Genomic DNA, 17,513 nt, shown 5'->3' with positions numbered 1-17,513 from the left:
ATAACAGGAGAGTGTCTTACCTTAGTGTACCTTGTAGTGTACTGTTATAGAGACATAAGTAGATAAAGAGGCTGTAGGGTTTTTCCTTTTCATGTGGGCTGTGTAATATGCGGTGATGTTTCTATTCTCCACATTAGTGGTTGGAAAAAGAACGCGGGGGGGGGGGGTTGGGGGGGGGTTTGCTGTTAAGCAGCCTCACAAGCTAATGGAAGCTAATCTGCAAGCATCGCACTTAACCAATTGCACAACAACTCGTTTACAGTGTGATGAGAAAGAGAACTGCTTCAAAAGGTTACATTTATTCTAAAAATGCTGAGGAACAATATCCTACATTGGAAACATGAAAGCAAAGCACAGAAACATCGCTTCTCAGTGAACACAAAGGTGATTTCTGTAAACACTTCTTGACACATACAAAATATACCATCTCTATGCTAAAGTGTGATTGCTGGAAGCTAAGTTATGAAATGAGTTTTAAGTGGGTGTACCATGTTTTTTCCCTGTTTGTTTTTAAAGGTCAGCAAACAAGATGATCGTCAACACTTGTCTTTCTGTGTTACACATCATCAAGATCATATCTACCGATGTACGCAACGCATTTATGCATTGGTGAAGTGCTGTAAAAGACATGGAAGACTTTGCTATACTTGTAATATTTGTTATTCTGTATCATATTTAGAATGTATTCCAGAATTTCAAAATTTGACTGAAAAGAATCATGACAATAAGTGAGGTAGAGGTGTCATGATGGTGAGCACCATTGCCTCACACCTCTAGAACCAGGGTTCGAGTCTTCACCCTGGCTCCATGTGTGGAGTTCTCCCCGTCCTCCGGGTAATCCAGTTTCCCCCCCAACGGTCCAAAATCATCCATCCATCCATTGTTTATTTAGATAAGATAAGATAGATCTTTATTGTCACTATTACAGAAACAGTGAAAAACAGTTTAGCGTCTCGGTTTAGCAGCATAAGTTAAAGTAATAAATTAGAGAAATAAGAACAACACACAAAAAGAGACAGTCAGCCTATTACAGTGTGAGTGTCTGAGTACAATGTGTACAATGTGTCAGTCATTTAGTTCACTGTTACAGCGGGACTTGTATTCAATGAGTCAAGTAAGGTTAGGTTGTCACACCAACCACAATCAGTACACAATCAGTGATATGGCGACGTTAAATAAAATGAATATCCAATGTGACCTTTTACTGCATATGCAATTATTTGTTATTAGGATCTAACATTTTCACCTTAACTTCCTCACTAGTGATATTTGGGGAACTCAGATACTCTTTCTCACTGACCAAGCAAAACATCCATCTCTTATTTTGACACTGTGGGACATCCCCTTTTGTTCTCCTGGCATGAAAAAAGGTCACTCTCACCACAAATACAATCAGAACATTGCACTTTAAGGTGCTCTCCCAGTGGTACTTTTGAAGATACCAATAGGGAAGGTGTAGAACATAATGTATTTTACTACGAGCCAGCTGGGCTTGTTCAATAAAAAAATGTAGACATGCAATTTTTAACTAACCAGTGGGGTAATGTTCTGCTTTTTCTACTCGCCCTTTGTCTAAATCACTCGCCTCAGGTATGAGGAGGTGAAGTTAATTTTCAGCCCCGCCAATAGGGATGCAGAACAGAGAGAAAGGAGTGACAAAAAGAGGTCTATCTTGTGATGGGTTCATTGCCCTTGCTTCCTCATACTGCCAGGCTTAGAGGAACGCAGTAATATAAACAGCATGATGCCAGTCCAGTGCCTGCAGTGTGCTGTAGCCCTAACTTTACAAATGAAGTGGAAATATGAATGGCTGAAGATCACCACATTCCCCGCGGGGGGGCAACCAATGAGCCTATCAGGATGCCTGTGCAGAGAACGATAGAGATAGAGGTCTGCAATGGAGGGCAAAGCCTGGAACACATCAGGCCGATTTTCAGCCATTGGAAGCCGTCGTTCTGTTAGTTGGGAGTCGTGACTGGTTACTGGAGTTACAGACAAAATACTTAGAACTTGACCTCAATGATAGGTACGGATATGATTGTGGGGCGCACACAGATTCCCAGGATCAGTGATTCACACGGACATGAAACAGACAGACCCAGGAATCTGAAGCCTGAAAACGTGACCGATGACATCTTGGGGACCTGGGGAGGACCACAATCACAACCAGCATTAGTCCTGGAGAAGCACTGTGAAGACCCCGATTTTCTGGATTAAATGGATGGCTAACTTTAGCTACCCTATCTTAGTTTTGGTTATTTGACTAGGACACGTTTGAGTCCAAAACAGCCTTTTATTGGCAAAAGTGTTGAGTCTTTTCATTGTGAAGATTGGATTCTCTATGCACTTTGCAGTAAAGGTGTACATATACAGGTATCTATAGCCTCTGTCAACTGAATACAGTTTTTCCATCAAAAGTACAGCCATAGAGCGGCATGGCTGTTATACAGCCATTGTAATAATCAGCCCTGTAAAATGACTGCTGTCTGTTGAAATATTACAAACCTAAAAATAACCTGACGCGTTGTCTTCACATGTCATGGTTTTCAAAATCATATTTGTATACTCTCCAATGTTGTCTTTACTTCAGTCAGATATGCCGTCTATCTTTTCTTTAATTCAATCATGTTTACAGTCATCACAAGAGACAGTTGCCATTAGGATCCATAATGATGTAGCTGTGTATAGTTCTGTTATATACAGCTAAACTGACAGTGTTGGAAGAACCATGTTCATATGCCGGTGTTGGTTTAGTTCTTTTTCATATATGAATAACCTTCTTACCTATAGTGAGGTAGTTAGTAACATCGCCTGTTCTACCATAATATCTCTGAAGCTGATGGGTATGAGATGGGAATGGCTGTCAAATCTAGTGGCTGAGCCCATGATCTTCAGTGGTGGTACCAACACTGCTGTCCAGGAGTGGAGGATAGTGAAGTGAAGTCAAGGGGCCTTATTGTCACACCAACCATATTCAGTACACAGCATATGGTGCCATAAAATAATGTTCCCCCAGACCATGGTACGACATGAATACAAAAAGTGCATAGATAGACAGGAAAAGTGGAGGGGGGGGGGTGAGATATTGACACACAATATAAAAGTGAACAATGATGGAATGTGTAGATTAGTCAATGATGGAAGCAGCAGAACAGATAGGTAGTATGGAGTAAATAATCAATCAATCAATCAATCATTTAATTAGTTCATTAATAAGATGAATAATGATAAATAATGAGTATAAGCAAGAGTGACAATAAAGTGGCAAACTGCAGATGGAAGGCAGGGTTCATGTAAAATCTAAATCACTGGGGACAAGAGTATTGATAGTTCAGAATCTGGATGGTCTTGGGGAGAAGATGAAGTCGGGTGATGAGGCCACTCATTCAATTTTCCTGTTTCATGATCTCAATTCTTATGCAAAAAGGACCTCTGTTTTCTCCAAGACCCCTGCACTCTCCCTCACCCCAATTCCCCACCCAGCCCCAAGTGGTACCGCTTTCGTTATCTGATGTTGTTTTGCCAATATCGCTATCCCTTCCCCACGTTCTGATGTAGAAGTGGCTGTTTTTCAGTTTTGTTCGTACTCACTGCTTTCATGAAACTCGTCCCCACATAAAGCCCCTGTTCCTTCCCCAGATGCCCAGATCACATGACTTATGTTTGTTTCAACGATATTCAAACAGGCTCCTGACAAAATGTAAACATGCATTTTCCACAGGACAGATTCATTTTCAATTTCGTTGTTCAAGTGACAATGACAATAAAGATCATCTTTATCTTTATCAATCTATTTTCACAAGTAAATTCTCTAGATTGTGTTCTGTTGCAGACTGTGTCACAATGGGAACACTGCTAGAAAGGTGCTTCAAGTGGCTACTCTTATTAGGCTGTTTGATTGGATCGTGCCTCTTATAGTTAAAACTTGGAATTTTCACCTAGATGTGCAAGGTTCTGGTGACATGTGGCAGTTTTTATTCTTAAGAGATTCATTGTAAATTCCAGGATACAGTGGTGTGATGAACATAAGAACATAAGAACTATACAAACGAGAGGAGGCCATTCGGCTCATCGAGCTTGCTTGGGGAGACCTTGATAGGGCTCAAATTAAACAAGGAAGTTGAACACTAAAAATACAGAACTTCTACAGAATTGAAACACTTGGAAAGATTTTCACTTATTATTTATAGTGAAGAAACGAACAAAGAAACACTTACTTTGAATGACAGTTATTTATACATTTAAGTATTTATATACTCTTTATGAGCCTTTTATTCCTGCTTGTTAACAAAAACAGCCTGTTCCTCCAAACTGCAAAATGTGCAGCTCTAGTTGAATATACAGCACTGAGCAAGAGTCTTAAGCAGTCAAAGAACAAATGCAAGTTAACAAGTGGCACATTAAAAGCTAACAAGGATTTATTCTGTTCTCCAAAAAGTCACTGATATCTTATTTGATGGCTTGAAAATCACCACTTCAGTTCCCAAACCTCTCCTCGGGGGCACCCCGACGATTCCGTGTATTCATTAAATGTCACTACCAGCTCAATCAATCAATCAATCAGTTTTTGAATCAGGTTTTTGAATCAGAATTGCTAATCTGACAAACTTTGTGACAGGCATGGTTTTACACCAAGATGAATATCATTTAAACATTATTTTCGTTGCTTGCCTAACACTTGTGCACAGTATGGTATGTAGCACACAGGCAGGCTCAAGAGGTTCAGTTACAGATCAACAAAGTTTTAAAATGCACAATATGCATGATCTATGTGATTGTTTAGACAACCATTGGTACAGCATCTCAGAGAGTCACACTCCTGGAATTTTCAAACACAGTGTTTAGAGCATGAAGTGCTGGAGAAACAAAACCAGCAGTCAATGGAATTTTTGTGGTAAAAAAATTCTGGTTAATGAATATGGTCAGAGAAGAATGGTCGGACTCGTCAGAGCTGATCAGAAGGTCACAAGGGCAAAAGCGGACAGCTCTGTACAACAGTGGCATGCTCAATAGCCTTAGCGCCTGTGAGATGTCCTGATATCGGAACTTGTCCTGATATCGGATTGTGGTCTGGGTCAAATACCTTTGGTTCTGGAGTATAAAAGAGATCTTACTTGGAACTGTGTAGGGGAACGTGACGAATTGGCTAATGAATGCGTTACAAATATTTGATTATGTGTGCATGTGATAGTCCTTCACTACATGTGACCCTGAAACAAGTGAAAAAGCTTCTGGTCCGAAGGTCTGACTGTGTGAAAAGCTTCCTCAGGTTCTCCTTGCATTCATGTGGATTGACGTGATGCCACGTTTGAGTATACAGACACGTTTACATTGTATTCTGCATTTGTAGTGAAATGGTTATGTTTACAAATCGGTTTAAAAACTGAGTTCAAATACACAATACTCCATCCATCTATATTCCTACTGTATGTCCTGTACAGGGTCACAGTGTAGCCTGGAACCTATCCTAGACATGATATAAGGCAGGAGAAAACCGTAGATAGAACGCCAGTCCATTATGGAGTATACATACTGTAATTTCAGAACATCAATTCACATAAGTGCGTATTCTCTGGCTGTGTTGAGAACAGAGTGACAAACAGTCCAGGTATTGCACTACTTGCATAATAACTATGTAAAGTTTAACTGTACAAGTCAACACTTGCTGTTTTTATGCATGTTGTCATTTGCTCTAACAACAAATATAGTGGCCTTTAGAGATGGATGGATCTGTGACACACATATGATGTATTTTTCTGAAAAGTGAATAAACATAGAAAATAAAAAGCTGGCTGGAAAGATACCATGATCACAGAGGTGCTTCACCCAGGATTCAGCCGTGGTTGTGCAGACCCATGCGAAATCCCCAACCGCGAGTTTCTCAACTTCATTTCCAATGTCCATCCTTCTACAGCATAGGGGATTTAGGGCCCGTTTGTGGTTATGCAGTTTAGGATTCTGTGGTCTTGATCAGAAGGTTTCAATTCCCTTTGTCTATGGAGGGATTTTATTGTTGGGCCATAGAGCAAGGCCCTTAACCCCAAGCACACAGAAAGACAGGCGCCCCCTAATGTTTGGGTTGCCCCAAGGTAACCCCCAGCTTCAGGGGGGGGGGGGCGCATGCTAGCTGTCCCCGCACTGTCAGCCCCAATCTTACTCTTATTTTTGTATGTGTCTGTGTGGGGTAGGAGAAAATGCAATTTCCTCAAGGGGATGAAAAAAGTATCACTATTCTATTCTGAATTGAATTTAGGTGGAAAATAATAAAATCACAGAACAAAATAAGTGAGGAGCAAGGAAGATGGAGGCAGCAGAAGCGGACGCTGGTAGGTGGTATTATCAGACAGAGAAAAGAAAACCGAAATCTGTTCCAGATACACTTGTGAAGGTAATTTGACTGCTGAAGGTGGGGAATTCTGACCTTCTAGGTGCTTTACTTGTGCTTTGGTGTTTTTATTGAGCTCCTCAGGCAGGTTCTTGCTTGTTTTTTCTAATGGTACATACTATAAATCACATTGACTGGCATTACCGAGAAGACAGCTGCGTAATTATGCCTGCCTGATTCCACAGCGAAAACCATTTAGAAAACATTTATAATAACACAGGTGACCCTATAGCTTGTCTTTCCTTTTTTTAAAACCAGCAGAGATTATTTGGTATCAGGATCAGAATGCACTTTCTTGGCAGGCTACAACTGCATGCACTTGCAATTTGTTTTGGCAGTATTGGTGCTTAAATTCACAAAAACATAGAAGAACAAGAACATAAATTAAGAAAAGATAAATAGAAATGAAATAATAGAATAAAGGAATAAAATAGTACAAGCTTTACAATATAATTATAGGACATTAAGGAGAACAGAGGTATTTGAATACTGGAAACATATGAAAGTATATGATGTCCAGTAGATGAAGGACGATGCATTAAGATGCACAAAAGAAAGACCTTTTAGAAGAATGGAGATGAATTGGGAAGGTCATCCACCTTCTAGCAATTTATCCTGATGAGGGTCATGGGATGAATGGGGGAGTGTGTATGAATACGGTCAGCCTGCAGGGGGCAGTGTGATGGTCCAGGGTGGCATGTGGTTGTTGTTGTTTAATGGCCATGCATAATTACTGGGTCCGGGACAAAATTACTTCAAGCGAGTCATGATATGCAAAACTTTCTCACATCAGATGTCCCCCAAGATGACCGCCCTGACGGCGAGTGAACTCTGACCCAGGATCTGTGTGTTAAAGGCAGGGGTGGATCTAAGGGATGGCCCACCCCAGCTGCCACCCCACCGATAAAAAATACAGACGAAATGCAGAGTATTTAATACTGTAACCAGAGCTGCCTGAGCAGTCAGTCCATGGTGGCATGTCTCCAGGTCGGTCGCGAGATGATTAATGGATAATGTACAAGGTCTGGCTCTGCCCCAGGTTAACCCCTGTTATAAAAAGCATCTGTAGTTAGAGTTATTTACATGGCTAGCAGGATGGACAAAGGAGGGAGAAGAATGTCAGAGGATAATTGGAAAACTCATAAGAAAAATGTCTCCTGAGTTTAAACATGCGCGTGTTAGTTGTTGCATTTACTTTTTGTTTAAAGGATTTTAATTACCTAGTTACTGGAGTGAACTTTCTTTTTTAAAACTGACCTTGTTCTCTTTTGGTCAAAGTTTTTTTTAGTTTAATACTAAGCAATATTTCCTCATAACCTAAAGACTACAAAACTAACATGGAGAATCATATGACATCATTTCAGAGTCTTTTGGAGTTTTTAAAACCAAGTCTTCTATTGTGTTTTGTATAATGTGTGTACAAATGGTTCCCATAACTGGTCAAAAGAGCAATAAAAAGTGAAAACAGTTTTACTTGTTAAAGAAATTCTGTTTACTCTTTTACTTCTCTTGAAACTCGATACAGATTGTGTTTTCCTCCCAGTGTTTTTATCTGCAAGTTTCCTTTCAAAGAAAATCCCCTCCATATTTCCTCACCTTTTCTTGAGTAATTTGTGTCTATGTGTAGAGATGATAGTGGTTGGGGGGGGGGGGGTTACTTTCACTCTACACTGTTGTTCAAGAGTTAGAAATGTCCTCATTTTTGAAAGAAAACAATTGCTTTGTCCATTAAAATTACATCAAATTGTTCAAACATACTGCCTAGACATTGTTAATGACAATGACCATGGTTGCTGGAAATGGCTGTTAATGATTGGAATATCTGCACAAATGTAGAGAGGCCCATTATCAGCAACAATTAGTCTTGAGTTCCAGTGGAGTGCTGTCACTTTAAAAGGTTAATTGATCATTAGAAAACCCTGTTGTAATTATCTTAGTACAGCTGAAAACAGAAAATAGATGCAATAAAACTGGGCTTCTTCAGACAAGTTGAGTATTTAGTGCATCGGCAGATGTTGGTTCGACGGCTGAGTCAAAATGGCCCGAAACAAAGAAATGAAACTTCTCAGTCAGTTCTTGGACTGAGGAATGGATGCTATTCCGTGTGAGAAATGGCCAGGAAACTGAATATCTCCTACAATGCTGTGTACTACTCCCTTTACAGAGCAGCACAAACTGGCTTTAAATGCGTTAGAAAGAGGAGCGGAAGACCGCAGTGTACAACTGGGCAAGAAGATACATTTCTTATTGTGTAGTTTGAGAAACGGACACCTCACGGGTCCTCAATTGGCAGCTTCAATAAATGGGACCCACAGCAGACCAGTCTCAATGTCTACAGTGAAGAGGCGACTCCAGGAAGCTGGCCTTCTAGGAAGAGTTGTGAAGAACAAGCCCTATCTGAGAATGGCCAGTGAAAAGAAAATATTGAGATGGACAAAGCAACAGACAATGGATACCGGAAGACTGGAAAAAAGTGTTATGCACAGAGTCCAATTTTGAGGTGTTTGGATCACAAAAGAACATTTATGAGATGCAGGACCAAATGAAAAGAGGCTGGAGGAGAGCTTGACATCATCTGTTAAACGTGGGGAGGGAATGTGATGGTCTGGGGCTGCTTTAGTGGGGGTAAAGTTGGAGGTTTGTACAGGGTAAAAGGGATATTGAAAAAGGAAGGCTATCACTCTGTTTTGCAACGCCATGCCATACCCTTTGGACGGCACTTAATTGGAGCCAATATCATCCTACAACAGGACACTGGCCCAAGCACAGCTCCTAACTATGCAAGGGCTGTTTAGAAAAGCAGCAGCCAGCTGGTGTTCTGTGTATAGTGGAGCGGCCAACTCAGTCACCACCCGCTGTTCTGGGAGCAGTTTGACCGAAGTGTGGGAGGAGCTCTGAAGCACGGTGTGAAACATCAGATCACCTCAACAAGACATACGACTAGGTGAACTGGTGTATACACTGCCCCCAGTGAGTGTTCACGAGTGTCCTGTGAAGGTCTGGCATCCCACTCAGGAAGTGCCCTCTGCGTCCTTTTTAGAAAAAAAATATGTAAAAATATGAATAATTTTATGTTTTGAAATATAACTCATATGGACGCAATGTGACTTTAAATCTGAATTAATATTCTGGAACAATATGAACACAACCAAGATATGGTATGCTATGACAACTATTAATTACATTTCTATTTAAGGAAAATGAATATGGATTTGCTTCATTGTGCTGAGGGGCTGCGTGATGTGGCTCATAGGGTGAACAGCACTGGCTCGCACCACTAGGGGGTTTGATTCCTAACCTTTCTGGGTCTCTGTGTGGGGGGTGGGCTTTGTACATTCCCCATGGTACAAAGGGGAGGGGGACAAACTGATGTGGTGACTTAAACTTGGAAGTGAACTTATATTATATCAGTTTTCAAGTTATATAGGAAAATCCCTTTAACATTTGCAGACAGCCTATACTGTAACCAATCCAAAGATGACTACAAATGTATTTATATACTAAACCATAAGTGACTGTAAGTGATTCCCAGAAAGTGCACTGATTGTTCATATAGAGTCTTTCATACCAAAAAAACAAATACTTACTAAGAATCACTATTTTTTAAACCAGTTAATGACACTTGGTGCCAGAGGTAACCAAAATGGAAAATTTTGATTTTGGTCACCCTGAACTCAACTTGCTGGGAATTCTCAGCATGGTCGCGTAGCTAAACAAAGAAGATAAAGTGAAATCCTTTACTGTGCCTTAATTTTTAGCATATGAAGCTGAAAAAGGTGTTGAAGGAATTTTGTTTTTGCGAGGAGGGTGGAGATGACACCGATTTTTGTCCGGTTAATATACAGTAACGATCGACAACTTGCCTGGTTTTTCTGGCGTATAAATTAAAAAGCACGTCCTTTTCAGGGGATATTACATCAACCTGAAGAGACAATTCCTTGCAGTGCCAGAATAATCAAGGCATGCAGTGACGGGAATGTTAGATAATGAACAGCCAGTCAGGACAAGCCGCTGGGAACATCAGGAAACAGGAAGTCGCATGTCTGCCTCTATGCGCCTAAACCAGGGGTGTCAAACTCCATTCCTGGGGGGCCGGAGCCCTGCACATTTTTGGGTTTACCCTCATCTAACACACCTGATTTAACTCCTTGTGCTAATTACCACACAGCTCTTGAACTGAATCATTTATGGTGGAACAGGGAAAGAACTAAGCTACACAGGGCTCCGCCCCCCCAGGACTGATATTGCGCACCCCTGCTCTAAACAAATGGTTCAGGAATCCCATCACAGCTATAGAAAATGCAGTCACACTAATTAAGAGTAAATAAAGAGTCCCTAAAAAGTGATCAGATGGCTGGGATTTTGACCGCAGCCATAGACTACCTAGCTGAAGAACAGCGTACGTGCATCGGAAGCTGATGATTCTCATAACCTTTGCCCTACATTAATACCACAGTTGCTCATAGGTGTAGGTTACAGAGAAGACCCAAATGAATGTGAGCAAGCCCTGAATTATCAAACATGCTCTCAATGTAAGAGTCCTCAGACGGATTAGATCTCCGGGCTACGATCCTAGCAACGGTCCCGGAGTCAGTTAACCAACGCTAAGCTATTATATGCTTAAAACCTACAAAAAAAAAGCATACAAAATATGATCTAAGTTGTAAGTTTGTTTATGTGTTTGTATATTCTGGGGTGGGTTGGCGTCCCATCCTGAGGTATTCCCTGCCTTGCTCCTGTATCCTCTGGGATAGACTCCAGACTCCCGTGACCCTGAATAGGAAAAGCGGATAGTGTAAATAGATGGATGGATGGATGGATGTTTGTTTGTATATATATGGGTATGTACATAAGAAACCGTTTTTAAATGCATTAACTCGATAAGCTGTGATGGCTTAAAATGAATCTTGACAAGGAGAATTAAGAGTGTGTAACGCTAAAAATTCTTCCTGGGGTACAGGAGTCAATACTTAACCATGACATGAATCGCCAGACTGCAGGCTACAGTCCCCTCTCTGCATTTTCACCCATCTCTGGTGTCGTTCACTCTGCGGCGGCCGGAGCCCTTCTAGGTGAGACGCACGCCTTCCGCTGCCCCCTTTCCCCATGGCGCCGCGGCCAGCAGACTGACGAGGCGACAGCCGCGACCGTGGAACATCTGTTTTTAGATTCCCGGGTTTGCCGGCGTCGAGCGGAGGGGCTTTCCCCCAGCGAGCGGGATTTTGTCTTTTGTGGGTGCCGACACCCCCACTGTCTTGTTCTTCTCGATGCTGTTTATATTTGTGCCGTATACATTCAGCAGAGCTCAAGACAAAAATAACAGCAATATGTGTATGAGTTTCTCTTTCATCAAATTCTACTGTTTTTCTTCTTTTTCCTCCTGCTACTACTATTACTATTAGTAATAATATTCCATCACTTATCTTGGTCAGGTAAGGTAATAATAATAATAATAATAATAATAATAATAATAATAATAATGTGTTGCCTCACAGGATGCCACCAGGTATGCTAATCTCTACCTATTAGCAGTTTGGTCAATTCTGGTTCTCGGAATTGCGCACAATGTGCGGCTGTGTGTGTGGCCTGTGACACTGATATCCTGAACAGGGTCTTTCCCTCCCCTGTGATTCCTGGGACAGACTCGTACCCCTTCCCTGTGACTCCTGGGACAGACTCGTACCCCTCCCCTGTGCCTCCTGGGACAGACTCGTACCCCTTCCCTGTGCCTCCTGGGACAGACTCGTACCCCTCCCCTGTGCCTCCTGGGACAGACTCGTACCCCTCCCCTGTGCCTCCTGGGACAGACTCGTACCCCTCCCCTGTGACTCCTGGGACAGACTCGTACCCCTCCCCTGTGACTCCTGGGACAGACTCGTACCCCTCCCCTGTGACTCCTGGGACAGACTCGTACCCCTCCCCTGTGACTCCTGGGACAGACTCGTACCCCTCCCCTGTGCCTCCTGGGACAGACTCGTACCCCTTCCCTGTGCCTCCTGGGACAGACTCGTACCCCTTCCCTGTGACTCCTGGGACAGACTCGTACCCCTCCCCTGTGCCTCCTGGGACAGACTCGTACCCCTTCCCTGTGACTCTGTACTGGACAGACAGTGTATAATTGTTAATTTTTGCATTTTCTTTCTTGTAAAACATTAGGAACACCTACTCATTCCCTGAAACCAAGATGAATCATTGTTTGATTTTGCCTGAATGGGTGTAAATGCGGGGAAGAGGCAGGTTTAATTTAAAAAGGATTTTTAAGGCTTGAGACAGCTGAGAGATGGATTGCGTGTGTGAGATCATTAGAGATCCCAGCCAGCCCAACAATGGCCCCTGCTCTGTGCTGAGGTCAGGGAAACGCTACCATTGGCCAAAAGGTCAGCATGGAAAGGAGGAGGAGGTGCTTATTATCCCAGGTGATATGGATCCTTAACGAAGGCAGGACCTGAGGAGGTGCTTATTATCCCAGGTGATATGGATCCTTAACGAAGGCAGGACCTGAGGAGGTGCTTATTATCCCAGGTGATATGGATCCTTAACGAAGGCAGGACCTGAGGAGGTGCTTATTATCCCAGGTGATATGGATCCTTAACGAAGGCAGGACCTGAGGAGGTGCTTATTATCCCAGGTGATATGGATCCTTAACGAAGGCAGGACCTGAGGAGGTGCTTATTATCCCAGGTGATATGGATCCTTAACGAAGGCAGGACCTGAGGAGGTGCTTATTATCCCAGGTGATATGGATCCTTAACGAAGGCAGGACCTGAGGAGGTGCTTATTATCCCAGGTGATATGGATCCTTAACGAAGGCAGGACCTGAGGAGGTGCTTATTATCCCAGGTGATATGGATTCTTAACGAAGGCAGTGTTTAGGACCTGAGCAACTGACATTCCTGCCTACTCAACTTAGACATGTACAATTTACATCAGTAAATACTTATTTATTCTTAGAATTATGTGAATTTCACACTATGGATATGCATGATTATTACTGTACTTGTTTTCTTATGTCCTGTGTCTTATCTCTTTATATGTGGCTCCCTTTTATATTTATGTATGTCTCTCATACTTATGTCCCCTGCTCAATAGGCAATACTGCATTTCATTGCACAGTGTATTCAGTATAACTGTGCATGTGACAAATAAAACTTTGAACTTTGAACTTGAGGGAGAATGGACAGAAAAACATCCATTCTCAACACACCATGTGGAGTCCATGCTGTGGTGAACTGAGGCTTATCTGAGGGCCAAACAGGGCGGGCAGTGCAATATTAAACTACACTAAAATTCAGAGATACAAAAGCGTTATTCAGCCATTCGAAACTATTGATCATTTATTTTTTTAACAATTTGTTTTACACTTAAAGCATTGAGTTTTAAATACACTGCCTTAGTACAGATCTTCCCTTTAGCTCCTTTTTTGTGAAACATCTGGAAAAAATGTACAGGTAGAAAATTAACGATTACAGTAATTAAACATCATTGATCAATCGACCAGGTATATGAATGAGGGAAATGTGGAGGAGACGTTACAAGAGGGAAGACCAATGAGAGACTAAGTAGTGTTATCATACGAATAAAGACTCGTCCATCTTACCATGTTCCAGGATCGGAAAATATGATTTATGCCATTTCGTCAAGTTGACAATATTCTGAAAAAGAAACACTTCTGGCTCATTTCCTCCCTCACCTTTTGGTGACTGATATATGCATCTATGTGAACAGCTGTCAAAAAGTTAGCCATGTATGAATCTTTCACCTGCATCCACTTTTGACAGGTTCTGCTATAAGACGAATCTAACCTTTTTCTTGTGGCAGGACAAAAACGTTCCTCATTCCGAGGCAGGACACCTTCATTTGAAATTCCTTGATCATTTCCGTGCTGACGGAAGCACTGCGAGCTGGACCCAGAAGACGGACATATGAGGCAGAGGAACGGAGGCAGATGCTGCCACACAGTTTGGTTAGACACCGTTGTTGAAGAAATTCACATTTACGTTCATTTATTTAGTAGATGCTTTTGTCCAAAGTGATGCACTAGTGAGGAGACCTTAGGGTCAGCCAGCACCTCCGGAGCCTTGGCACACATCATCATCATCAACATCATCATTGTTGTTGTAGTATTCACAAACAATAGTATTGACAATGGGAACAATCACTGAGGATTCAGTGGTTGTTGAAGTCATAAGGAGAGACTTTGCCTGACCGTAAAACAAGACTCTGTTCAAGGGGGGTTGCTGCTCTGACTCCTGCAGGAAAATGCACTCAGAGCAGTTTAGCAGCCGGCCGCTCCACAGCGGGCTGAGTCTCTCTGGGATGCCTGTATACAAAACACGATAAGCTAGTCGGCCGATTAGCCACCTGTGGATGCTAATTAATGGTAACCACAAGCTGAACACTGAACTCTCGAGGGGGGGGGGGATTTGGTGTGAGCTGAAAACAAAAAAGTGACAAAGTGGTTGAAACGCAACTGTACATGGAAAAACCCCTACTGTCACTTGTCAAGTGAACGGGACTTTAGAAAGTCAGGCTGCTGGAATCATGTAGTTTAACCCTTGTACAGATTGGAATCAATTTGACCCCAAGCACTTTTAAAATTAAAAAAAATAGCAGTGGCCTGCATCACTGTGGAGTGGCCTGTATCACTGTGGAGTGGCCTGCATCACTGTGGAGTGGCCTGTGGCGTTCTGGTGTGTGTGCATGAATTTGTGAGAGTGAAACAGAAAAAAGAGAAACAGATGCGCATACAGAGAGAGAGACAGACAGAGAACATGTGACATACCATCTCGCTCCAAGTCATCTCTGCCGGGCCGTATGTGATAGGGCCAGACTTCCTTTATGCAGCGATTTCCACTGAAATGGTACAAGAGATAATCAAATTCAGCATGTTACTTTTTTTTAACACACTCTCACTAGATTATATTCTAAACATGGATAACAACAGAAAGTAGTAAAATACCCAGCAATCTACTATAAATAGACTATGGCGTTCTTCCCCCTAGAACTAGCTAGAGCTTTAATACAAAGGCCAGCTTTATCACTATGTACACAAGTAGTTACCCATTACACATTAACCAAACACTACCATTTCTCTTCCTGTGGAGATTTTTAAGTTGATCAGTGTTCATTGCATTCATTGTTAATCTGTCATAATGGTCAATGTAATTCTGCATTAAAATAACAAAAAAATTATGATGTGAAAACAATTTTAAAAACTGCATATTAGGTGTCCCAACTGGCAAACAATGTGCAGTCTTTTGAATGCCCTTCCCCCTCACTTACACTCGAATGGATCCATTGAACAGGAGTGTGTTTGCATTGGCGGCCTCCTGGAGGACAATGATGGTACTGTCTACTGCTCTGAATTTGTTTACATCCGAGTCCCTCTCTCCAGCCACTGCAATGAAATACCAACTGCCTAGATACTGCAGAGAAGGAAGCACTGTATTAAGAAATTTCACTGGAATGCCATATGTATCTCAATATATACAGTACTGTACAAAAGTCTTAGGCAGTCAAAGAAAATGTTTAAAGCTCTTTATCTGAGTAGTAAGTGTATATTTGCTCAGAAAAAAAAACACAATTTGACATCAGAATATGTGCGTATAAAGAGTAACACAATAAACACTAACAATTACTTCTGTTCTTCAAAAAGTTACTGATATCTATTTGGATGGCTAGATGAGTCAAGAAAATACACGGGTGCATTGGATGGTTCCTGCAAATGCTGGGGTGACCTGGGAGGGGGTTCTGAAATGGCTAAGCTGACACACTTTAGCAGACATATATTATGGTTTTACACCAACATGAAGACCATTATTTTCTTTGACTGCCCAAGACAGTACTGTTTGTGTGTGTGTGTGTGTGTGTGTGTGTGTGTCATCATTAAAACAAGGGAAGGGGAGCTTCTGTGACACACTGTACGAACAGTGGGCTTTTCATGTATCACTCCATAAAAACTGGATTTTTTTTGATTACTTATTCCCGTCTCAAAAACAAAACACAATTTCCATATTAAATAAAATGTTATATTCATTTTCCGCATTTATATTTTGAGATGTAAAAAATTAGACTTTAAAACGAATCCCAAAAAAACTCAAAAATCAAAAAAAACAAACAAAAAAAAAACTTCCAAAACTACACAACGTGCCAAAGTCTCACCTGCTTGGTATCGATGTTGCCCATGGACAGGATCTCAGGAGGGGTGCAAGGCGTAAGTGAATGTAACAATAGCCCAACTACGTGTAAAAGGAATGTCCATGCTTCAGTGATCATAATGAACCCTTCAACAAAATGAACAGCATCGAATGTGCAGCCTATCACTTCCTTTGACTTTCTCCTCTAGCTGCCTGACAAGACTCATAATTATTAACTAGTTTGTTTTTACTGATGTCCACCCACAGATGTAACTCTTATTCTCCCAACTTAGGTAAATGTAACCTTCCCTTCACCCCTGGGGTTATTAATAGTGCTGGTTTTGCTCCACATCCCATTTCTCCTTTATATTAAAAGTATAGCTAATATTTTCAGAATATGCATTATGTACTATAGTCCAAGGTTTAATTCAGAAGTACACTGATAGCAAACTAAAGGAAAAACTGAATATGCTAGGCTTGATACAATTCACTTTTTTGTATCACAAAATATTCAAAAGACAATTCTTCTGTCTTTTTGATTATTTATAAATCAGGGTGACAGAATTTCAAATGTGGTGTGGTTTAGTTATTGTACATTAAGGTAATTGTAGCTGGAGGAAGGTCATTAAATTAGATAATTTGGACAGTTTAAGCAATTTTACTGACATGAAAATAAATACCATGGCAGGACGTCTGGCATAAAGATTAATCCCTCTATCTTGCAATTCTTTGTCCACTACAGGCTCATTGAAGGGGCCTAATTTCCTCAAGATCCTGTTCATTTGCGACAGCAAGAAAGAATGTGAGACTGATAGGCAGACTGCGTCTGTGGTTAAAGTTTTGCAGGACCTGACCCGGATAATAGTGGGGAAGCAGGAGTTACTTCAGATGCAGCTCTCAGTTTCCTGATTATCTATGTCCCTATTCTCACCCATGGCCATGAACTGGGGGTGACGACTAAAGGAACAAGATTGTGTCCAGTTCACTCTCCA

General features: G+C 41.6%; 1 protein-coding gene across 2 annotated transcripts; it reads right to left on the bottom strand.

Annotated features, from left to right (window-relative positions):
* Positions 1-13,701: 13,701 nt before the first annotated feature.
* apom (apolipoprotein M) lies at positions 13,702-16,804 on the bottom strand. Of its 2 annotated transcripts, XM_023802700.2 has the most exons (7): positions 16,547-16,804; positions 15,668-15,810; positions 15,168-15,238; positions 14,592-14,705; positions 14,188-14,286; positions 13,983-14,037; positions 13,702-13,816 (listed from the first exon to the last, which is right to left on the bottom strand). In XM_023802700.2, the coding sequence occupies exons 1-6, from the start codon at positions 16,658-16,660 to the stop codon at positions 14,009-14,011; spliced, it is 570 nt and encodes a 189-aa protein (XP_023658468.1). In that variant the 5' UTR covers positions 16,661-16,804; the 3' UTR covers positions 13,702-13,816; positions 13,983-14,008. The 2 variants fall into 2 exon arrangements, with proteins under 2 accessions (XP_023658468.1, XP_072571996.1); XM_072715895.1 differs by lacking the exons at positions 13,702-13,816; positions 13,983-14,037 and having other exon boundaries at positions 14,194-14,705.
* Positions 16,805-17,513: the final 709 nt, after the last annotated feature.

The sequence above is a fragment of the Paramormyrops kingsleyae genome, chromosome 9 (assembly GCF_048594095.1).
Source record: "Paramormyrops kingsleyae isolate MSU_618 chromosome 9, PKINGS_0.4, whole genome shotgun sequence".
NCBI classification, from domain to species: domain Eukaryota; kingdom Metazoa; phylum Chordata; class Actinopteri; order Osteoglossiformes; family Mormyridae; genus Paramormyrops; species Paramormyrops kingsleyae.
Note: the sequence above shows the minus strand (reverse complement) of the source record. Positions and strands in the feature narration are given on the sequence as shown.

What these genes read in the sequence shown, in the direction of transcription:
- apom (XM_072715895.1), bottom strand. Translation starts at nt 16,660, where the DNA reads ATGATCACTGAAGCATGGACATTCCTTTTACACGTAGTTGGGCTATTG. An exon ending in GCAACATCGATACCAAGCAG is followed by an intron (nt 15,811 to 16,546) that starts GTGAGACTTTGG and finishes CCTTCTCTGCAG; the next exon opens with TATCTAGGCAGTTGGTATTT. An exon ending in AGATGACTTGGAGCGAGATG is followed by an intron (nt 14,706 to 15,167) that starts GTATGTCACATG and finishes TTTTGTATACAG; the next exon opens with GCATCCCAGAGAGACTCAGC.